The 24,593-nt window shown below is 43.8% G+C and overlaps 1 protein-coding gene across 1 annotated transcript in view; it reads left to right on the top strand.

Annotated features, from left to right (window-relative positions):
- LOC134348673 (kunitz-type protease inhibitor 1-like) overlaps nucleotides 1–24,593 on the top strand; it is a 77,476-nt gene that overhangs the window by 26,930 nt on the left and 25,953 nt on the right. The window contains exons 2-5 of the mRNA XM_063052442.1: nucleotides 5,625–5,776; nucleotides 15,631–15,772; nucleotides 16,891–17,061; nucleotides 22,443–22,478. Coding sequence (XP_062908512.1) covers nucleotides 5,625–5,776; nucleotides 15,631–15,772; nucleotides 16,891–17,061; nucleotides 22,443–22,478 — 501 coding nt within the window. The remainder of the gene's footprint in view (nucleotides 1–5,624; nucleotides 5,777–15,630; nucleotides 15,773–16,890; nucleotides 17,062–22,442; nucleotides 22,479–24,593) is intronic.

The raw sequence follows: 24,593 nt of genomic DNA on the forward strand, positions 1-24,593 counted from the left end.
CTGACGCTAAATAATACTGGATGTACCTGTTCTGACTTAATAAGGGAACTTCCGGTTTTTTTCTATCCCGATCCACGATAACCTACGCACATCCTCCTGTATACTTTAAAACATCTCTAGGTTACTTATAATACCTAATACAATGTAAATACTATGTAAAATAGTTGCTAAACTGCATTGTTTAGGGAATAATGAAAAGAAAAAAAATCTGCACATGCTCGAACAAGTGCTGGAAGAGCACTTCCGGGTTTTCTAGATTCGCGGTTGGTTGAATTTGCGCATGCGGAACTCGCGGATAAGGAGGGCCGACTGTACGCTGGAGCATAATTAGAATTTAATGTTGTGCTGTGTAGGTATGAAGCTTATCAACCACTTTATCAAAGTGATGTTTTAAGGTGTGTCTTCAAGTGTGAGGGCAAAGGGAGGAAGAGAGAATACAGAGGAGTTTAGGAGGAGAACCAGAACCCAGACAGCTGACTTAAGTGCTAGTAGGGCAGATGAATTTGGGGAAATAGTCTAAAACATATCAGAAAAATGGACAATTCCCGTTGCCAGGAGCTTTTCGCTGTCGTAGGAAGCAGGGATCTGCTGAGGCAGAGTAATCCGAGCAGAGATAGTGTGTTGTTTTCCTGCATTTGTTTCTCATAACTATGTTTGTACACTATTGATGTTCCCATTTCAATCAAAGCATTCTGGTGTTCGTTTCCTGGATATAGGGCCAGAGGAGATGTTGGGAAGGATGTGACTTTCAGTACTGGAGATTGGGAGCCAATCTAAGTGCTGGCTCAATGGGATCTGGGCAACAGAGTGTTAGCGTCATTGGAGCATAAGTGATGGGATGCTGGCCGGGGGAGCTTTGAAATTGAGCTTAGATTTGATGCCAGGAGATACTGACGAGATTGAATCACAGTCTAGCTGTAGGAAATTAATGAAACTCCAGTGAAGCCCAGTTAACTTGATATTAACCCGGGAGTGAATTGGAGATTTGCATAATCAGTGTAACAGTGAGTAGAAGACTTCCGAAAAAGCTCTTAAAATCATAGCATTATACAGCATGAAACCAAGCACTTTAGCCTAGCTGGTCTATGCTGACCAAGACGCCCACCTAGGCTAGTCCCATTCACTGGCGTTTGGCCCATAATCTTCTAAACCTTCCCAATCCATGTACTTCAATTCTCTTTTAAAGTTGTTATTGTACCTGCATCAACCACTTCCTCTGACAGCACATTACATATAAATACCATGCTTTGTGTTAAAGGAGTTGCCTCTCAGATCCTTCTTTATTTATTTATTTATATACAGCACGAGCCTCTCGGTTAATGGTAAGGGTCCATAGCATAATATGGTTGGGGAACCCCCGAATTTTAGAGCTACTGCGTAGTAACAGGCCTTTCTAGCATAATTGCTCCCTTGTGACCAATTGCACCGCTAACCCATACGCCTTTGAAATGCGGGACAAAACTGGAGCACACTGAGGAAACGCACACGGTTACAGAGAGAACGTACAAACTCCTTACAGATAGCAGCAGGAATTGAACCCAGGTTTCCAGAGCTACAATGGTGGTTTGCTAACCATTGTGCTATTGTGCTGCTCCATTATTCTAAATCTTTCCCCTCTCATCTTAAACATATGCCCTCTAGATCTTGAATCCCCAATCCTGATAAAAAGACTGAGAGCGTTAACCCTCTCTATAGCTCTCACGATTTTATACACCTCTATAAGATTGCTGCTCAATGGTCGGGTGACTATTGCCCAGTTGATTTTCAAATCAAGAGAAAAAACATCTGTGAGAGATTTGTATAGCAATTTCTCAAACTCAAGTTCATCTCAATGCACATTACAGCCAGTCCACACATTCTTCCATTTCCTAGGAAGATTACTGCGTTCCTTGAAAATGATACTGCAAAAGTTCATGAGATTGATTTCTAGAATGAGCTGTATTGTGACAAAGTATTGAGTGGGATGGGTTCACTGGAGTTTAACTGAATGAGAGTGACTTCATGAGGACATTTAAGATCCTGAGAGAGATTGTCAATGTAGACGCAGGGAAGCTGCTTCCTCCGGCTGGCAAGTCTAGAGCAAAGGGGTACATTTTCATAGTTGGCGAGTAAGGCATGAGCAGAATAAGACCAGTCAGCCAATTGAATCTGTTCTGCTATTCAATCCTGGCTGATTTATTTTTCCTCTGAACCCCATTTTCCTGGCTTCTCCCAGTAAACTTTGACACCTGATTAATCAAGAACCTGTCAACATCCACTTTAAATACACAATGATTTGGGCTCCATAGCCATCCAGAGCAATGAATTCCACTGATTCGACTTCTCAGGCTAAAGAAATTCCTCCACACCTCAGTTCTAAATGGACGTCCCTGTGTTCTGAGGCTGTGCTCTCTGGTCCTAGACTCACCTGCTATAGAAAACAACCTCCCCACATGCACTCTATCAGGTCCTTCCGTTATTTGATAGGTTTCAATGAGATTCCACTCTCATTCTTGTAAATTCCAATGATTACAAGCCCAGAGTCATCAAATAGTCCTCATACATATTAACCCTTCCATTACCAAAATAATTCTTGTGAACTTCCTCTGGACCATTTCCAATGCCAGATACAGAACCTAAAAATGCTCATAATAATCCAGGTGCAGTCTGATCAATGCCACATAAAACCTCAGCAACACACCCTTGTCCTTGTATTATAGTCCTCTCGAAATCAAAGTTGACGTTGCATTTACCTTCCTTACCACTGAATCACCTGCAAGTTAACCTTTAGGTAATCCTGCACAAGGACTCCCAAATTCCTTTTGCACTTCTGATTTTTGAATTGTTCCTCATTTAGAAAATAATCTATGTCTTTATTCCTTATACGAAAGTACATGAGAATACAACTTCCCTACACTATATTCAATCTGTCATTTCTTTGCCCATTCTCCCAATCTGTCTAATTCTTTCCACGTACTCCCTGCTACCTCAACACCACCTGCTCCTTAACATATCTTCGTACCATCTGCAAACGTGGCCACAAAGCCATCAATTCCATCATCTGTCATTCCGTTAACATACTGTATAATGAGAAAAGAAGGAGTCCGATACTGAACCCTGTGGAACACTCTTTGTCACCAGCAACTAACCAGAAGAGAACCCTTTATTCACACTCTTTGCCTCCTACCAATTAGTCAATGCTGTATCCATGCTTGTATCTTTCCTGTAATAAACATTGTCAAAGGACTACTGAAAATCCAAGTAAACAACATCCATTGAGTCTCCTTTGTTTATCCTGTCTGTTATTTCCTCAAAGAATTCCAACAGGTTTGTCAGGCAAGATTTCCCCTTCAGGAAACCATACTGACTTTGGCCTACTTTATCACACGCCTCCAAGAACCCCGAAACTTCATCCTTAGTAATGGACTCTAACATCTTCCCAACCACTGAAGGCTGGCTATCTTGCCTATACTGGGAGTAATCCAGAGATTAATACCTTGGAGGTCCTGTTCTTCAGCATCTTTCCTAACTCCCTACCCTACCCTTTCTACCCCTGTCATTGGTGCCAATGTGCACCACAACCTCTGGCTTCTCGCTGTCCCCCTTGAGAATCTTCTCTAGCTGCCCTGCTACATCCTGGACCCCTGCACCAGGGAGGCAACGCTCCATCCTGGCTTCTCTTTTATGGCCACGGAATCTGCTATCCTTCCCTCTCAGTATCAACTATCACTTTCACACTGCCTGACTTTGTACCCTTCCTTGCTGAGCCTCAGAACTGGCTGCAATGTCAGTGGTCTGGCTGCTGCTGCTGTGCCCTGATAGGTCATTCCCGACCCCCAGCTCCCCCCAGAACAGTACACAAAGGGATGTACCTGTTGCTGAGGGGAATGGCCTCAGGGGAATCCTATACTAGCTGCTTACTCCCCTTACTTTTTCAAGTGGTCATCTACCTACTATCTGAAGTCTGCACCCTTGGTGTGAACCCTTTGGTAAAAGTTTCATCTTTGAGGTTTTCAGCCTCCCAGATGGTCCTGAGTACATCGAGCTCCAGCTCCACTTCCCCAACTTTGTTGGTCAAGAGCTGAAGTTGGGCGCACTAAGATGAGATGAGAAGTTATTTTCACTCAGGATTGTGAATCTTTACCACTCTTTTTCTCTGTGAGGTTGTGTAGGTTTATACACTTGGGGAAGTAGGAAGGGATGTAGAGCCGACAAGAAAGTGGGCTTGACCAATAACTAACCTCAATCTTATTGCTGGAACATTATTAATGAGGTGCTTAGCCTCCAATTTCTAATGAAATATGTTTGAAGTAAGGTCACTATTATGAGGCACTGTATGCCTGAAACAGCGCTGTGATTAATGAAAAGTCCTTCTGTTTGAGGGTTTATTAGTAAGAGAGTTATTCCTGGTCAGCGTACTGGGAGAGAACTCCTTCGATTATTTTCTATTTGGGTCTGAGGGTCACCTCAGAATATCATCTGTGTATGATTTACCCGTCTTACCCAAAAGGCAACGCCAGCAATCCTGTAGCACTCCCTCAGTACTATCATGTGAATATCAATTTGATTATGTCAACAAGTCTAATTTAAGACTTTGAACCAAGAAATTTTGACTCAAAAGTGAAAGTTCTACCAAATGAGGCATTTGGTATTAAAATTCAAATCAGACAACTGGGAGACTTATATTTGTTTCTGTTATGTTAACAAATAATTATTCCTTCACAATACAGGAAGAGGTCTTAGTTGTAATGGGTGGGGTATTGGGATTGGTCCAACCTTTGGGGAATTCCAATGTTCTACCACCCTCCCACGTATTCTTCCTTGTCTTTTGAAGATGAAACCTGTTCAACGTTGATGGCTAGTATGAGGTAACTGGCAGTGAGAGTCTTGGACTGCACAGTTGCACCCTCGGAATTGTTGATTCTGTGGGAACAAGTTCGATGTCCTTTGTGTGTTTACCTTTGTGCCAACTGCTTTGACACTACAGAAGTTCAAGGTGGTGGGCCACACACAGGTGTCAGTGCTGGAGTTTTTATTACTCAGCCTTTTATTTGGTCTTTTAAGGCTTTTTAGTGAAGTTCAATAGGACTGTACACACCAAGTAGAAAAGACCAGGTAATGTGGGAACATGGTAATCAAAGTGTAACAAGATCGGCTTGTAGGTTCTGAGAAGAAATCCAGACTAGGATGTTCAAGGACCCAACAAATAATGCTTCATAGAAGGAGGCCGTGTAAGGTCTTATTTTCATGTTGTCTGAGTAGAGGCATCGAGACAAATGAGAAGTAAGCTTGCAAGAGCATACATCCTTGTAAGAGACAATAAACCTAGTCTAGAAAGATTGAGGGGTCATGTAGTGGACAACCAGCTCTTTTGAGGCTCATTTCTTTAGTGAAGAAAGACAGACTCTAACCAAAAGCCCAGGTGAATATTTGAACCAATTCCCTCCTCAGACACAATGTAGTATACTCTGTCGCAGGGATTGAACTATTTACCTGTCAAGAAGCTGACATGATCGAGCATCCCCATTTCATTCCTGTCATATATTGTGTCTGTATGAATTTTTTAAACATTAATAAAAATGGCCCATTGTGTCTCTTTTATCCAGTCCTACCAATCTTGATATTTTTAATCTCTTCTTTTACAGGTGACAAACTGCCAGTGGCAAAAGCAGGAAGAGACCGAATTGTACAGCCAAATGAGGAAGTAACTCTGAGTGGGCTGGAGAGCAGAGATGACTATAATATTAACAGTTTTGATTGGGATCTTGTCCAGGGAGATCCTTCAGTGAAGATAACGGTAAGTGTCCAACAAGAAGAGAAATCTGCTCAATGAATATGCAACGGTGATTCAGTGCCTGCAAACAAGGGTTTCACTGGTTTCTGTTTGAAACTGTAATGTCCAAGTGATATTGACTTCTATGTTTACCCATTAATTTTTTCCTGCTGATATTTCCAAAACATTTTGTATCTTATTATGCATGCAAAATTGAAGTTATCAGTTGTTTTGATGAGATAAGCTCCTAGAGACAGGAGAGAAAATGGATTGCCCTGTACAATGAATTGAAATATTACTAGACAGCCTCCTCTTCAACTCTACCTCACCAAGCTCCTCATTTCAATATCTTCTGCAGTCCATGCTCCTATCTTTCCCTTTGTCTCAGGTGAACCTCCAAGCATGTGACAGCACTGATCTATCCATGGAGTCCAATAGAATGTTCCTTGAAACACTTTCTGAACCACATTGCCTCTAATATCATTAACCAACAGTGCCAACACTCTCCCCATTGACCTCAACCCCAACACCAAATCAACGCCACAGCTTCTCCCATACCTCTCAGCCTCTCTTGCCCACCCTAATGTCTTTCACCCTTGTAGCCCATCGCCACTGCTGCTGTATGTGGAGTCCAAGCCATTCTCAATTGTTGAGTCATCTTGGCAATATTTAACAATGCCATCCAAATTAGAGTAGGGTTCCAAATCCTACTCTGTCCTCTTGGCCTTGATACCCAGGATAATCATTGCTGGAGTTGTTCTGACACCATCTGCTCCTAGTGCGTACCATAAACAAAATGGACTGGAATTACTTGATTCGACAACACTTGATCCCACACCCACAACCTTGACCACCAAAGAAGACAAGGGCAACGGGTTTGTGGGAGCGTCACTGCCATCGGGTGGGTGACACAGTGACACAACCTGAAAGCTATTGCCTCATTGGTCCAGTGACTGGGGTTTGATCCTGACATGTGATGCTGTCTGTGTGGAGTTTACATGCGTCTCCCTGCAACTGTGTGTGTGTCCTCCCACATCAGGTTAGTGGGTAAATCAGTCATTGTACGTTGCCCGTGGTAAAGGGTAGAATCTGGGGCGGCTTGATGGGATTTGGAGAGAATTGGTCACAGGGAAAACTAGGGAGGTGTGATTGCTCTGTGTGTCAGTATAGACTTAATAGGCTGAATGGCCTCCTCTGGTATAAGGAAATATAGAATTATGGTGCACATAGGATTGCTCTCAAAAAGATCGGGTCAGGTTCCTAAGACCTGGATGTGCACTAACCAAAGGAATAAAGGTTGACAAGTGAGCCTCTTGGATTTTGTTCTGCAACTGGTTAAGTTCACTCCTGATCTTCTATCCAATATCCACTTCCCTGCCTGAACTCTGTGCTCAAAAGTCAGCCTTGTATGCTTAAAGGAACCTCCAGAACCTCCAGTATATAATTTCAAAGAATTACCATACTCTGAGTCAAGAAATCTTTCCTCACTTCATTCATAAACAATGAGACTATGCTCTCTCCTTGGAACCACTCAGCCAAAGGACAGATTAAGCTTTGTGCCTTCCAGGATTCAGAGTGTGATGGGGTCATCGCTCAAGGCTGATTTATATTTGTGCGTACTAGCTTACGCCGTAGCCTACGCAAGTGGGCTACGCCATTGTGAGCATTTATACTTGTACGTTGGTGTGTCTGCATTGCTCTGCAATTCACCGCCAAAACGCTAGTTGGTGGTGGGGTTTCTGTGCCACTGTGTTGAGTTTCTTCATATCGAAACTCAACACGAAGAAACTCAAACTTCAAATAATGGCGACTGAAATTGAGAGAGGGTGAATTTTCTCTATGTACAGTGTAGTGTCACTTTACAGAATCGGGAATTTTGAGCCAAAATCGATTTGTCGAAAAAAAAATCAGCACGTACAAGCATGCGCACACACCTGCCCTTGCAAGGCTTCGTGGTCATGGTAGTCTTTCTCGGGGAGAACAAGTTTAAAGCGAGTGTCTTTTTCTGTAAAAGCCAAAATCCTCTTTCGGTTAACGAAAACAGGTACTAATGATTAGTTGCATGGTGGGTTTCCTTGGGGTTTTTTTTTTCCATTCTTGTTTCCTTATCGATATATATGGAAAATTAATATATAACTATATTACCTTGTTATTTTATAACTAACTTACATTGTTCGCATTGTTTTTTTGTATTAGTATTACTTGTATATTTGTATCGTAACAATGTATTGGTTGTTATACGTTTTACCTTTTGTATACTAATTCAATAAAAAGATTTAAAAAGGAAGAAAAGGTACTAATGTAGGTCCTTCGTAAAAGCGAAATATGTCCTCCATAATTTTGGAGGTCTGTAAAGCTTTATGGAAAGCATTGCAGCCAGAGTTGCTACCAAGTGGACCAATCACAGTTGTTTTGATCTGCGTCGCCACGACGTGCAGTTACGTTTTGGGAGAGGTGCACGTTAGGCTATGGTGTAGGGTTTGCATAGAGTACAGTGTAGGGTTCGCGGCTATGCTGTACCTACGGCATACATTTGACACACAAGTATAAATCAGCCTTCACCGTTCTCAACTCCATTGAACATAGGCCCAGCTTACCTTACCTGTCCTCATGGACAATCCTCAGCCTGTGAATTAATTGAGCAAACTAATGTTTTAAGTTTTTCTTCATTGCGTATGGAGGCTAAAATTATACCAGGTACTCAGGATCATGCCTCACTAAAGCACTGGGTAGTGATAGAAATTCAAGGTTCAAAATTGTTTGAAGTCATATCCAGTACTCAACTGTAAAGGAGAATGAACATAGATTGATTGTACTTAATACTTTATTGTTGCCAAACAATTAGTACTAGAACGTACAATCATCACAGCGATATTTGATATATCTGTAAAGTGATGCTAGGAGCAGGAGTGTCTGAACATAAGTTGACTCTAACAGGAAATGCTAAAGTAGTGGTGGGGGTGGGGGGTGTGGTAGACAGGTAGGTTAGTGGACGGAGATATTGATCAGATTTTCTGTTTGGGGAAAGTAACTGTTTTTGAGTCTGGTGGTTCTGGTGTAGAAGCTGCATAGCTGCCGACCTGATGGGAGTGGGGCACACAGTTCATGAACAGGGTGGGTGGAATCCTTCATGATGTTACAGGCTCTTTTCTGGCACCTTTCTGTATGTATGTCCTTGATGGTAGGTAGGCTGGTGCCGGTGATGCAATGGGCAGTTTAGACTACCCGTTGTGGAGCCTTCCTATCCGTCGTGGTGCATTTTCCGTAACGTGCAGTGATGTAGCATGTTAGGATGTTCCCCACTGCGCATCTGTGGAAAGACATGAGTATAGATGTGCACTGTCCAGCTTCTTCAGAGGTGTCGTTGACCTTTCCTGATTGTGCAGGATGTGTTCTGAGACCATGAGACATGGTGCAAGATATACACTCCCTCAGGTTTGGAACTGTTTATTTTTCCACTGCTGTGCCTCTGATGTAAAAGGGAGTGTGAGGTGCGAGTTCTCCTGAAGTTGATAACCATCCTGTTTGTCTTGTTGACAATGAGGAAGAGATTACTTGGCACCAGGCCTCGAGCTCTTCCAGTTCTTCTCTGTAAGACGTCTCATTGTTGTTGATGGGCCCTACCACTGTCGTGTCATCGGTGAACTTAGCTGTGTGATCACTCGGCTGTTAGTCCGTGCAGTCACGTATGAGCACAGCGTACGGCAATGGGCTCAGCACAGAGCCCTCGAGGGGCACTCGTATTGAGGATGATGAGGAAAGAGGGATGGTTGTGCGTCCTGACGGCTAGCACCATTATTAGGTGCCAAAGATGCTGCAGTGTTTCTGCGTTTCACCTTTTAGTAAGACTTCCTTACTCTTGTACTCCCAACACTCTTAAAATAAATGAAACACCCCAGTTTCCTTGGCTGCGCAAGTCTAGGGAAGACACTCTCAGGTCCCGCCAAACTCATGAGATTGAGACGGCTCGTCCCAGCCCAAACCCCGATTTGTGTGGCTGCTGTGTAATTCGCTACCCTTTTACAAATTAGTGCCACAAAATAACAGACAGCACACTACATACGAACAAAGGAATTATATTTATGAATCTTAACTAAAGGGTTAGTAAAGAATAACAAAAAAAAGGGCCCATTTTAATTAAACAGTCAAATATTCATAAGTCGGGGCTCATCTTGAACTTTTCTGTCACTCACGCGCTGGGCCCTGGGTCAGTGTGAATGCCCATACCACCTTCCGAACGTCGCTCGCAATCCATCCTGAACAAACGGGTCTCCCACCGGATCGTATGCTACGACATTGTCCCTCACCAAGAAAAACCTCCCACTAATTTGATGGCACACATTCCACATTATCCCTTATCTTCAACACTAACCCAAACAGGCTGAAACCAGAACAAATGGCTCTTACAGAACTGATAAATGAAATACCTGCAACGTAACAGCGTAGATGTGAACCGGGCATTACAAAAAGACCAACAATTTGCCTGTATTCCTATTTGCTCACGGCCCACTGTGGTGCTGCTGGTAAACCTGAACCAAATTGCAGGAAGAATTCAGTGGGTCAGGCAGGATTGGCGGAGGCCGAAGGATAGTTGATGTTTCTGGTCGAGAAACTACATCAAGACAAAGTGTAGAAGAGAAATGACCCGTACAAAAGAGAAGTAAGGAAGGCTTACGGCAAAGGTTGGCAGGCAACAGATGCAGCCTGGTGAGGGGGGAGATGATGGGCAGATTGAGCCACAAGCAACACGCAAGATGCAGGAGGAGCGTAGTAGGCCGGGCAGCAACTGTGGGGGGAAGGAAATCATTTATATTTCGGATTGAGGCCCTTTATCTGGACTGTAGAAAATATGGATGGTAGGGGGTGGAGATAACCAGTATCTTTTTTTAAAAAGTGAATGGAAGGAGTGGATCAAGAGCTGACAGGTGATGGGTGGATCCAAGTGAGGGGCATGTGATAGGTGGGTGGGAATAGCACCAATAGCTGGAGGCAACAAAGGGCTGCAGATGTTGGAGTCTGCTGGAGAGGAGGGTGGAGCATGGGAACAGAAGAAGGGATGAAGAGAGCAGATGGGAGTAGTGGGGGTGGGAAAAAGTGTAAACTGTGTGTCGGTGCTGGGCAAATGGCTCAGTGAAGAGGTCACCCAGTCTCACTGAGGTAGACCGGGCCACATAAGCGCACGGTTCAATAAATGAGGCGAGGAAGGGATATGCATGTGAGTGTCTGCCTCACAAGGGCTGTTTGGACCAACTGCAAGAGGTGTAACAACTGTCCCTACACTTCCTCCCTCAGCATCATCCTAAGATTTATGATCCTTTGAGAGAAAAAATCCTCTACATCTTTATCTTAAGTGAACAACTCCCTACCCTGAAACTACGCCTTCTAGCTCCAGGTTCCCTTATGAGGGAAACATCCATCAGTAGGGTCCCATCAGAAACTTAATTATTTCAGTAAGTTCATCATTCAGTGAGTGTAGTTCAGTTCTTTGTCATGCCTTCATGTCTGGAAGCAAACTGTGAAACTTCTTTGAATTGCTGCTACAAGTGTAATTCTGAGGAAATAAGGAGATTGCATACATTTCTTCAGATTTAACTCACCTGCACTGTATAGGTGGTGTAAGAATTCCCTATATTTATTCCTCAATCCTTTTGGAAAAGGGCCACCATTCCTTTGGCCTTCCTAAATATTGGTTGTACCCACATGCAAACCTTGGGCTTCATATAGGAAGATACAAAGATCCCCCTCTACTGCAGCCGTTTGTCATCTCTCTCCATTTTGTGACTGAAACAGCGACTGTACATTTCCTTACATATGCTGCTCGACCCACTGAGCTCTTCCAGCAGGTTGTTTGTTGCTTCAAATTCTAGCAACTGCTGTCTTTTGTGTCTCCTTAACCAGTATTATTTTGTTATGATTGTGCGAGTTGGAGCAGGAGTAGGCCATTCAGTCCCTCAAGCCCGTTCTGATATTTAATAAGATCACGTTTGATATGACTGCGTCTTCAACACTGCATACCTGTCTATCTGGCACTTACTTTCATCCCTTGCCTATCTAAGCCTTAACAATATTCAAGGACTCAATCCTTTGCTCTTTAAGGAAGTGAGTTCCAAAAACCCACAACCCTCTGAGATCTTCCTTTCAAAGTGGATAAGCTCCAGTTTCCCGGGCTGTACAATATTTGCACAATTGCTTAACCAATGAGTGGTGAAATCTGTGCAGAGTTTGGGAGGAAGGTGGGGAGAATTAAACTGGATTTGTGAAGGATTTGGGTACCTAACAGCTTGATGATCATCGGTAGGCTAAAGATCCTGCTTCTGTGTTTTATGACTATGACAGTCCCTGGATGTAAATGTTCCTTGTGACAAATTTAACTGTGCATGATGTGCTCTGGATATTTTTTCCCTATGTGAAGGGAACAATCTGAATATCAGTTGATTTTGTAAACAAATTAACAGATGCTTGTGAATAAGCTGCAGAGAAATTTGATTCCAGGGTTCAGATTTCTGTGTAACTGGATGGACTCTTGTCTTAATTCAGGAGGAAAACAAAAACAAACTTGGAATTCCCAGAGGTTAACCACAAGAAATTGAATGCTGACATTAGGTTGTGGGGAAATCATTTGTGGAGAATTGCAGCTTCAATGTTCAAGATTGTTTAATGTAATTTGCAGTACACAAATGTAAAAGAGAATGAAATAATTGTTACTCTGGATCCGATGCTGTATCTCTAAATAAATAGATAAGTAATCACAATACGTTAGAGAACACAATAATGAAAACACAATCAATATACATGCATAAGGTAGCTTATATTCATAAATTGATTGTACGTCCATAAACTGATGCTCGGCGCTTGAGTGTCTGTACATAAGGTGCCTCTGACAGGAAATTATAAAGTAGTGGTGTTGGGGGGGGGCACGGTGTGGATGGGCGGGTTTGTGGGTGGGGTTGTTGATCAGTTATACTGCTTGGGGAAAGTAACTGCTTTGAGTCTGGTGGTCCTGGCATTGATGCCACATAGCCTCCACTCTGATGAGTGTGAGACAAATGGTCTATGAGCAGTGCGGGTGGGATCTTCCATGATGTTACTGGCCCTTTTCCAGCACCTTTCTGTACTTATGTCCTTGATGGTGGTTAGGCTGGTGCTAGAAATGTGTTGGGCGGTTTTGAATACCCGTTGTCGAGCTGCCTTGTCTGGTCCAGTGCAGTTTCCATATCATGCATGTTATGATGCTTTTTACTGCACATCTGTAGAAGGATGTGAGTATTGATGTCACAGTTCAGCTCTCGTAAGCCTTCTCAGAAAGTAGAGATGTTGTGAGCTGTGCTAATGTGGGACCATGAGAGGTTTTGTAAGATCTGCACTCCCAGATGCTTTAATCGGTATTTATGGTCAGAGTGCCTTCATCAAACTAAAGGGTTGTTTATTATTTCTGCTCTTTGATCTGCTTGCTCACTTTTGTTACTGGCCTCACCTTGGTTGCCAGGGCAATGTCACTGAGGTGCTTTGCATAATTGCAGTGGAAGCCTATCACATATCTAATAATAACCTTCCCCCACTCCTCTCTCCTTCTTGCTCCCAGGGACAGCCTGAAGAATGGAAACCTTTTAAAAAGTTACTAGTGAAAGATGAGTCACTGGGCTCCCACGGGAGTAGGCGGTTGGTCCTGATTTGTGATTAATGCTAGTCTTTGATTGGCACAAGAGAAACTAACCCATCCAGTTCAACTTGCACAGGTTGACTGAGTTACCTTGCAACCTGTCCTGACTTGAGGTGGATCCTGCCTGCTCTTCCAGAGAGTCTGGCTGAATCCTAATAACTTGTGCTGTACTTGTCATGTTTGTCGAAGGCAGGTTAGCTTCTGTATTAACCTCACCCCGGTCAGGAGAGACTCAGAGAAGGAAGTAGAGAGTCGAGCTGGAGAGGGCGGGGGAGCACGTTTTTTCTTTACAAAAAATACCTTTTAAACAGGGAGGTATTGACAACCGGCCACAAAAAAACTTGCCTGCCTTTTTATGATGGTGAACGCAGCAGGCCAGGCAGCATCTCTAGGAAGAGGTACAGGACTAACTGAAAGAAGAGCTAGTAAGAGATTTGAAAGTGGGAGGGGGAGGGGGAGATCCAAAATGATAGGAGAAGACAGGAGGGGGAGGGATGGAGCCAAGAACTGGACAGGTGATTGGCAAAAGGGATATGAGAGGATCATGGGACAGGAGGCCCAGGGAGAAAGAAAAGGGGGAGGGTGGAAAAACCCAGAGGATGGGCAAGGAGTATAGTGAGGGGGACAGAGGAAGAAAAAGGAAAGAGAGATAAAGAACGTGTATAAATAAATAACGAATGGGGTACGAGGGGGAGGTGGGGTATTAGCAGAAGTTTGAGAAGTCAGTGTTCATGCCATCAGGTTGGAGGCTACCCAGACGGAATATAAAGTGCTGATCCTTCAACCTGAGTGTGGCTTCATCTTTACAGTAGAGGAGGCTGTGGATAGACATATCAGAATGCGACGTGGAATTAAAATGTGTGGCCACTGGGAGATCCTGCTTTCTCTGGCGGACAGAGCATAGGTGTTCAGTGAAACGATCTCCCAGTCTGCGTTGGGTCTCGCCAATATATAGAAGGCCACATCGGGAGCACTAGACGCAGTATATCACCCCAGCCGACTCACAGGTGAAGTGTTGCCTCACCTGGAAGGACTGTTTGGGGCCCTGAATGGTGGTGAGGGAGGAAGTGTAAGGGTATGTGTAGCACTTGTTCCGCTTACAAGGATAAGTGCCAGGAGGGAGATCGGTGGGGAAGGATGGGGGGGACAAATGGACAAGGGAGTTGCGTAGGGAGCGATCTCTCTCCCAGTCTGCGTTGGGTCTCATCAATATATAGAAGGCCACATCGGGAGCACTGGACGCAGTATATCACCCCAGCCGACTCACAGGTGAAGTGTATGTGTGTTGCTTGAAATTCCAGCATCTGCAGATTTCCTTGTGTTTGCCCTTTTATGATGACAGGTTAAACCTCCACCTTGTATTACTGTGAATTTAGCTGCTGCCGACTGGGGTTCCGAGTGCTCCTGGAACCTGACAGGTCAAATGAAACAGGAGTGTTCAGACTCAGATGATTTACAGTCTGCCAGAAGTCAGCTTGGAACCCATATGCCGAATGGCCTTCTCCCTGATAAGAGTCCCCCCCGAGGAGGATATCAGACACCCATCTACCAGTATGGGCTTCCTGCTTCCCTCCACGCTGCAGACTTGGTGTCTGCTTGCAGATTTTCCTAAACAGAACGGTAGAGGTGTTTTAATTTTGAGGGAAGCTGCAACACCTCCTTTATTTGTCAACCAATCACAGAATATTATGGTTATGGATCCTGCAAATCCGCCTGAGTAAAGATGAGCGCTGCATAAAGTGCAGTTTAAAAAAAAACTTCGTTGTTACATCATCATGTCAGACCAGCCTCTTAAAATGAACCCCAACTCAATGTTGGTGGTTGTGAACGGTGCATGTGTTTCCACCCATTACGTTACCCTCTGGCTTTCTCAAGCCTTGGGCAGTCTAACACTGATTCGGGTGAGGTCTCCCAGTGATGGATTTGGCACTTACACTTGGCTAGTGGAAAATGTTATGAAGACCCAGTGCTAAATTAATCGTGCTGATTTATTGACTTGCCTCTTTGCTGCTGTATTCTCTGCACCTTTTCCAGCAAGAGTGAGAAGCCACTGAACTGTCATCTTGACTTTGCTTCAGATATAAAGGTTAAGGGAGCTTTTCATTGGTGGTCAATTCTAAGTGTGCTATACTATTTCAAGGTCTCGGAATAAATTCAAGTTGTCTCTGGACTTGCTGGTGCTGCTCAAAGGCTTCAATTCTCTGTTCTCTCTCCTCAGCGGACTAAAAATCGAGATGAAGTGGTGGTTTCAAACCTGAAGGTGGGGGATTACACCTTTCAGCTGACTGTCACAGACACGGCTGGTCAGAAGACGACGGACAACATGATCATAACTGTCCTCTCGCCAGATCAAACAGTGGGTAAGCAAGTTCTCGTGGATCCAACGAGGAGCTAGTTCGATTCTTCCTTTGGCCCTTTATTGTACAAACGTTTGTAGAAAAGTGGAGAGTGCTAAACTTGTATGGACACTGGTGAAACCCTAATGGAAGCACTTCGGTTCTAGTTCTGTTTAGAAAAGAGCCACAGAAACATGAGGAGAAAGCTACAAAATTGGGATGAATTTGTGAGTGGTTACTTCCCATTAAAAATGGGTGGCTTTTTCCATTTTGCTCCAAAAAAGGAGAACTGGAAATATGATGACTATTCGAAGGTTAAGTCTAGAACTTGTGAAAGGTGGAAGACGGTCTGGGGGGAATGAGCAGTAGGGCAGGACTGCAAGGTAGAGCCATAGGAGGAACCAGGTGGGGCAGGTCCGTGGGCAGAGCCAGGATAGGAAGTGGGAAGTGTGCAAGGCCATGGGAGGGAATCAGTGGGAGGCAGGGCTGGGGCTGGGGCCAGGGGAGGAAGTGGGAAGTGTGCAAGGCCATGGGAGGGAATCAGTGGGAGGCAGGGCTGGGGCTGGGGCCAAGAGAGGAAGTGGGAGCATGGGAGGGATTGGGGAAAGTGACAGGATTATGGGGGGTGAGGCTATGGAAGTGTAGAGGGCAGGGCAATGGGAGGATCTGGGAAGAATGACAGGGCTCTGAAAAAATGGGGATTGCAAGAAGGGGCACATGGAGTTGGAACAATGTAGAGTGGTGGGCCTCAAGGGTTGTGATAGTGGAAGTGGAGCATTTTACAGCTTGGTGGGGCACTGGGCAGTGGAGGAGACAAGATCAGTGAAGGAGGAGAAAATAATTATACGTTTAATAAATGCAACAGGATATTCAGTAGCAGCTACTATACCCAGAGAAAGAAGAAGTGGGTGAATTCAATACCATTGCTACTTTTAACAGAAGATTAGATAAGCATAGGAGGTTTGAAGCATTAGAAATATATTTTCAGGATGTTGATAAATGAAGAAGCATGGGTAGAGTATTGACATCCAGCTTGCGTTTCCTGGGCAATATGCCCTGTACCATCGAAACATCTTCTAAGGACTGCCGCTGTTCTCTATTGGTCACTTTTGACCTGTGTGTCTTTCTCCACCCCACTCCAGAGTACTGCAATGCTCAGCGTAAAGTGGGGCCTTGCCGTGGAGCCTTTCCTCGCTGGTATTACGATGCCTACACCAAGTCCTGCAAGAAATTCACTTATGGTGGCTGCAAGGCCAACCAGAACAACTTTGTGGACCAGAAGGAGTGCGAACAAGCCTGTGGCGGGGTCAGAGGTCAGTAATATTGGGAAAGGCTCATGATTCATGTCCAAGAGTGCAATTTTTTTTCAGGAACTTGAATAAGGGCTAAATTTGGAATACATTTCCAAAGAAAAGCATTCCCCTGCTAGCAGTCTACCCCCACACCCCGCCAACCTGTACTTGAGCCACAGGACAACATGTACAGTACTATGCAAAAGTTTTAGACACATATACATAGCTAGGGTGCTTAAGACCTTTGCACAGTACTGTAGTAATTTTATGTGTTGCACTGTACTGTTGCCACAAAAAAAACAAATTTTATGACTTGGAGTGGGAAGGGGTCAGGGAGAGGGGAATCATGATTAGGAAAAGGGGAATGGAGAGGGGAGGGAGCAGGAAGCACCAGAGACAAACCAATTGTTTGGGATCAAATTACCTTGCCTGGTGTCCACACCCATGCTATCCCCCTCCCCAGCACTCCTCGGCCACCTGTCCCACAACCCTTCCACGGCTCACCACCCTTGCCATTCCCAACATCCTTTGCTCCCCCCAGATTTACAATTTCGCTTTCCACTCCAGGTTTGCAAATACAGGACTGTGCAAAAGTCTAAGGCGCCCTTTTTTATATAGCCATCAAACACTCCCCATGTGACAGGCCTCCCAATCCCGGAATTATTTTCATGAACCTTCTTTGAACCCTCTCCAATGTCAGCACATAGTTTCTCAGATAAGAGTCCCAAATCTGCTCTCAATACTCCAAGTGAGGCCTCATCAGTGTTTTATAAAGCCTCAATGTTATATCCTTGCATTTATATCCTAGTCCTCTCAAAGTGAATGCTAACATTACATTTGCCTTCTGGAAGAGTGTATATATGTTTGTGTGTATGTATGTGTGTGTGTGTGTATATATTATAAAAAATTGGAAAATTGGGTGTTTGCTGACTTCCTGCAATCAGCCCCAAAGATTGGGGGCATCAGCCAGGCTTTTCTGCTCCAACCCTCTCTGAAAAGAGTGTTCTTGTTGCACTTCATATGAGGAAGATCTAGGCTCACAATATGTGGGATTAGTTGACTGATTTTTGGTGTGTGCCTGTGTGTGTGTTCAATACTATCTCCAGCAATCAATCGCAAAAAATTAAGGACCATTTGGAAAAAATATATTGACTGATTAATGGTTGAATCTTATAACTGACCTTCAGTTTTCTTTTAATCACTTAAATTCTGATTTCAAGTGGATCAGCTCACACCAGTTACAGGTTAAGTACCAAGAGTGCTTCTGGTCTGTCACCTGACAATATGACCATAAGACCTTAAGATCTTATGGTGCAGAATTAGGCCATTTGGCCCATCGAGTCTGCTCCACCATTTCATCGTGGCTGATGCATTTCCCTCTCAGCCCAGTCTCCTGCATTCCCCCCATATCCCTTCATGCCCTGACTAATCAAGAATCTCTCAGCCTCTGCCTTAAATATACCCAATCACTTGGCCTCTATAGCCACCTGTGACAATGACTTCCACAGATTCACTACTCTCTAGCTAGAGAAATTCTTCCTCATCTCCATTCTAAATGGACACCCATCTATTCTGAGCCTGTGTCCTCTGGTCTTAGACTCCCCCATCATTGGAAATATCCTCTGCATATGCACTCTATCGAGGCCTTTCAACATTTGATAGGTTTCAATGAGATCCTCCCCCTCATTCTTCTGAATTCCAGTAGTTACAGGCTCAGAGCCATCATACACTCCCCATATGATAAGCTTCTCAATCCCAGAATTATTTTCATGAACCTTCTTTGAACCCTCTCCAGTGTCAGCACATAGTTTCTTAGATAAGGGCCCCAAATCTGCTCACAGTACTCCAAGTGAGGCCTCACCAATGCCTCATAAAGCCAACATTACATCCTTGCTTTTATATTCTAGTTCTCTTGAAATGAGCGCTAACATTACATTTGCCTGCCTCAACACTGACTCAACCTGCAAAATAACCTTTAGGGAATCCTGCACAAGGACTCCCACCCTTCTGCACCTCAGATTTATGAATTTTCTCTCCACTTAGAAAATAGTCTACACTTCTATTTCTTCTGCCAAGGTCTGTGACAATTAACTTTCTGACATTGTATTCCATCTGCCACTTCTTTGCTCATTCTCCTAATCTGTCTAAGTCCTCCTGTAGCCTCTCTGCTTCCTCAATACTATCTGCCCCACCATGTATCTTCATATCATTTGCAAAATTGGCCACAACACCATCAATTTCATCATCCAAATCATTGACATAAAACGTGAAAAAGCGTTCCTAACTCAGACCCATGTTGAATACCACTAACCACCGGTAGCCAACCAGAAAAGGCTGCCTTTATTCTCATTCTTTGCCTCCTGCCAATCAGCCAATGCTCTATCCATGTTAGTATCTTTCCTATAATACAATGGGGTCTTACCTTGTTAATCAGCTTCATATGCAGCACTTTGTCAAAGACTGTTTGAAAATCCAAGTTAACAACATCCACTGATTCTCCTTTGTCTATCCTACCTGTTATTTCATCAAATAATTCCGATGGGTTTGTCAGGCAAGATTAACCATGCTGACTGTGGCCTATTTTATCACATGCCTCCAAGTACCTCAAAACCCCATCCTTAACAATCAACTCCAACATCTTCCCAACCACTAAGGTCAGGCTAACTGGCCTATAAGTTCCTTTCTTCTGCCTCTCTCCCTTCTTGAAGAGTGGTGTGACATTTGCAATTTTACAGTTCTCTGGAACCATGCCAGAGTATATTGATTCTTGAAAGATCATTACTAATGCCCCCACAATCTCTTCAGGCAGCTCTTTCAGAACCCTGGAGTGTCGAGCATCTGTATTCGAAATTACTTCTAGAAACTCCAGCCATTGCTGCTCTACCATCATCCCTGCTAGTGTTCCCTTCCAATCAATTTTGGCCAGCTCTTTCATGCCTCTGTAATTCCCTTTACACCACTCTAATACTGATACCTCTGATTTATCTTCTCCTTCCCAGATTGCAGGGAGAATTCTGTCATACTATGATCAATTTCTCCTAAGGGTTCCTTTACCATAAGCTCTCTAATCAATTGTGGTTAATTGTACCCAATCCAGAAAGGTTAATCCCCTAGCGGGCTCAACCACGAATTGCTCTAAAAAGCTGTCTAATAGGCATTCAACAAATTCCCCTGCTTGGGATCCAGCAGCAACCTGATTTTCCCAGTCTACCTACATATTGAAATTTCCCATGACCATCATAACATTGCCCTTTTGGCATGCATTTTCAACCTTCCATTGTAATTTGTAGACCATATCTTTGCTACTGTTCAGAGGTCTATATATAGCTCCCAACAAGGTCTTTTTACCCTTGCAGCTTCTTAGTTCTACCCACACCGATTCTATACCTGTCAATCAGATGTCACCTCTTTCTAATAATTTGATTTCATTTTTACCAACAGAGTCACGCCATCCCCTCTGACTACCTGCCTGTCCTTTCAATATAATGTGTATTCTTGGATGCTAATCTTCTTTCAGCCACAATTCAGTGATGCCCACAACTTCATACAGGCCAATCTGTAACTGTGCTACAAATTCTACCTTATTCCGTATACTGCATGCATTCAAATATAACACCTTCAGTCCTGTATTGACCCTTTTTTGATTTTGTCCTCCATTTTCATTGCAGCTCATCCCACTGACTGCAATTTTGCCTTATCATCAGCCTGTCCTTTCTAGCTGTCTCACTACACACTGCTTCTGTTTGTAAACCAACTACTCCATCTTAGCCCTATCACCCTGGTTCCCATCCCCCTGTCAAATTAGTTTAAACGCTCCCAAACAACCCAAGCAAACCTGTCCATAAGGATATTGGTCCCCTTTGGGCTCAGGTGTAGCCTGGCCCTTTTGTACAGGTCATACCTTCCCCAGAACAGATCCCAATGATGCAGAAATCTGAACCTTTTACCCCCAACACCAGTTGCTCAGCCACGCGGTCACCTGCCAAATCATCCCATTCTTACCCGCACTGGTACGTGGCACAGGCAGCAACCCAGAGATTACTGCCCTGGAGGTCCTGCTTTTCAGCTTTCTGTTTAGGTCCCTGAAATCTTTCTTCAGGACCTCCTCCCTTTTCCTGTCTCTGTCACTGGTGCCAATGTGTACAAAGAGTTCTAGCTGCTCACCTACCCCCTTTAGAATGCTGTGGACCTGATCCGAGACATCCCTGACCCTGGCACCTGGGAGGCAACACACCATCCAGGTATGTCTATTGCATCCACAGAATCTCATTTCTATTCCTCTAACACTGGAGTCTCCTATCACTACTGCAGTCCTCTTCATCTCTCTTCTCTTCTGAGCCACAGTGCCAGACTCAGTGGTAGCTGAGCTCCCCCCTTGTAGGTCATCCTACTCAACAGTATCCAAAGGGGTATACTTCTAATTGGGGGTAATGGCCAAAAGCATAATCTCTACTCGTTGCACCTTTCCCTTCTTTCCCAGACAGTCACCCAGTTACCTGGCCCCTGCAATCTAGGGGTGACTTCCTCCCTATCTGTCATTTCCTCAGTCTCCTGTGTAAGCTGAAGGTTATCGAGCTGCAGCTCCAGTTCCTTACCACATTCTCTGAGAGACTGCAGGTCAGTGCACTTGGTCCAGATGTGGTTATCCAGGGGGCTGGAGGTCTATTATTCTGATTTCACACATGGAACAAAACACAGCTCCTGGAGTCATTCAGACTGAATTAATAGTGTCCTAACAGATGAGAAATGAAGAATAAAGAAGATGATAAATTTTAACTTGTCCAAGCCTGATGAGCTAAAGCCACTTCAACACTGACCCGCTCACACAATTGCCACTCCAACAAAGGCTGCTCCGCTTGCTCCTGCAGTATTTTTATTCGCCCTTTCTCATGAATTCTTTTCACTGATAGGGCACAGCCCAACTCTGAAAGCTGCTGTGAAGTGCTGCCTTTTTAAATTTTCACCACTGGAATTGCCACTTCTTGTGTTCCTGTTCACTGATTGGGTGCAGTCCAACATGGGAGAGGTTATTGTGACTAGTAGAGAAGTTTCCAACTCTTTGGACGGCCATGGGTATTTTAGTGCCTCGATATTGCAGCAGGTGCTGACTCGCAGCTCCAGGGAGCCAAGTTCTTGTAAAATTTGCAGAAATTTTACATTCTCCCCATGCTCCAGTTACTCTCACATCCCAAAAAAGTGCAGGTTGGTAGGTTAGATGGTTGCTGTAAATTCATGTGTAGGTGAGTGGTAAAATCTGGCGAGAATTGATAGAGAATAGGTTACAGTGAATATTGTGGCTGGGGCAGCAGAAAAGATGGGATTACTCTGAGAGTTGGCAGAGACCTGGCGGTATCCTTTGTCTAAATGAAATGTGGAACTAACCTCCATTCTCTGTCTTTCAGATGATGCCAAGTCCTCACGCAGATCAGATCTTCCACGTGAGTATCACTGTTTTTTTGAATTTTCAAGTGCTTCTCAGACTGTAAGAGAACTCACACGTATATATACCGTCATCCTCAAGTGTACTTTAAAGAAAAGTACTTTCAAAATGAATGCACGATCAAAGGAACACAATCTGTCAGATTTCCACTCCTGGTTTCTGAGATTTATGATTATGAAGACACGTAGTCCTCTTTTATTGTCATCTAGATTTGGGTGCGACTCAACAACTATAGGCAGCTCCAGAAAATAGTCCATGTGTTTTCTGATCTTTTTGGTCCTTTTATGGCAAACGAACTGGGAAATTTGGGCTCTGTGATTTAGAAAGAACATGCCCAAGGTGTGACATTGCATGTGACTCAGTAAACAGGATAGGAAGAGGTGATACTTAAAACTAAATTGGATCAGAATGGCTAGTGGAATACAAACTCATACTGGCAAGAGGTAAATTTAGGATTATGTTATGAACTGTATCAATGCATGGAATACCCTTGCAAATGGTCCAGTGGATGCTTCATTTAAGAAATGGTTGGACGCTGGTGGGTTTTGGAGTGTTTCCTCAGATCAGTAAGCTTAGACTTGAATTATCTTATGACGCCTCTCCAAGGTGAATCAGCCTACAACCAGTCTAAGCACATGAAGACTAACCTTTTGGATGAGGACCTGGAAGGTGCTTGTCAAACCATACAGTATTTAAAGATTGTGAAATGAGAAGTAATACCGTCAGTCATTGGAGCAGAATTAGGCCATTTGTCCCATTGAGTCTGCTCTACCATTCCATCATGACTGATTTTTTTTTCATCCCTCTCAACTTCTTTCTCCTGCCTGCTCCTTATAACCTTTGACACCCTTACTAATTAAGAACCTATATAAACTTTCACTTTAACTACATTGAATGATTTAGCCTCTACATTGTGGCAATGAATTTCACAGATTCATCAGGTTAAAGAAATTCCTCCTCATCACTGTTTTAAGTCGACGTCCTTCTATTCTGAGGCTGTGCCCACTGGTCCTCGACTCCCCATTATAGGAAACAACCACTCCACATCCATTCTATCTGGGCCCTTCAATATTCAATACCATTCAATGAGATCCCACTTCATCCTTCTCAGCTCCAGTGACGACAGAACAAGAGACATCAAACACTCATTAGGTGTTAACCCTTTCATTCCTGGGATAATTCTTGTGAATCTCCTCTGAACCCTCTCCAATGCCAGCACATTAATTCTTAGAGCATCCCAAACTGCTCACAACACTCCAGGTGCGGTCTGACTGTCTTATAAAGCCTCAGCATTACATCATTGCTTTTGTATTCTAGTCCTCTCAAAATGAATGCTAACATTGCATTTGCCTTTCTTAACTGCGATTCAAAGTCCAAAGTAAATCTATTATCATAGTGTATATATGTCACTATATGCTACCCTGACATTCATTTTCTTGTGGGCATTCACAGTAGATACAAAGAAATGTAATATAATCAATGAAAAACCACACAAGACAAAGACAGACAAGCAACCAATGTGCAAAATTTAACAAACTATGAAGTGCAAAAAAAGAAAATAATAATTAGTAAGCAATAAATATCAAGAACATGGGTTGTAGAGTCCTTAAAAGTGAGTCCACAGATTGTGAAATCAGTTCAGGGTTGGGATGAGTGAAGTTATTTCCTCTGGTTCAAGACCCTGATGTTTGAGGGCTAATAACTGTTCCTGAACCTGGTGGTGTGGGACCTGAGGCTCCTGTACCTCCTTCCTGATGGCGGCAGTGAGAAGAGAGCATGTCCAGATGATGGGGGTCCTTGATGATGGAGGCTGCTTTCCTGCGACAGCTCTTCTTGTGAATGTACTCAATGGTGGGGGGAAGGCTTCACCGGAGATGGACTGGGCTGTATCCACTACTTTTTGTATGTTTTTCTGTTCAGGGGGAATTGGTGTTTTCGTACCACACCGTGATTTAGCCATTCTGTATATTCTCCGTTGTGGATCTATAAAAGTTTTAGATGACATGCCAAATTTGTGCAAACTTCCAAGAAAGTAGAGGTGATACTGTGCCTTCTTTGTAATGATAGTTATGTGCTGAGTTCAAGCAGATCCTCTGAAAAAACTAACACGGAG

This window comes from Mobula hypostoma, chromosome 1, assembly GCF_963921235.1.
Source record: "Mobula hypostoma chromosome 1, sMobHyp1.1, whole genome shotgun sequence".
Taxonomy (NCBI): domain Eukaryota; kingdom Metazoa; phylum Chordata; class Chondrichthyes; order Myliobatiformes; family Myliobatidae; genus Mobula; species Mobula hypostoma.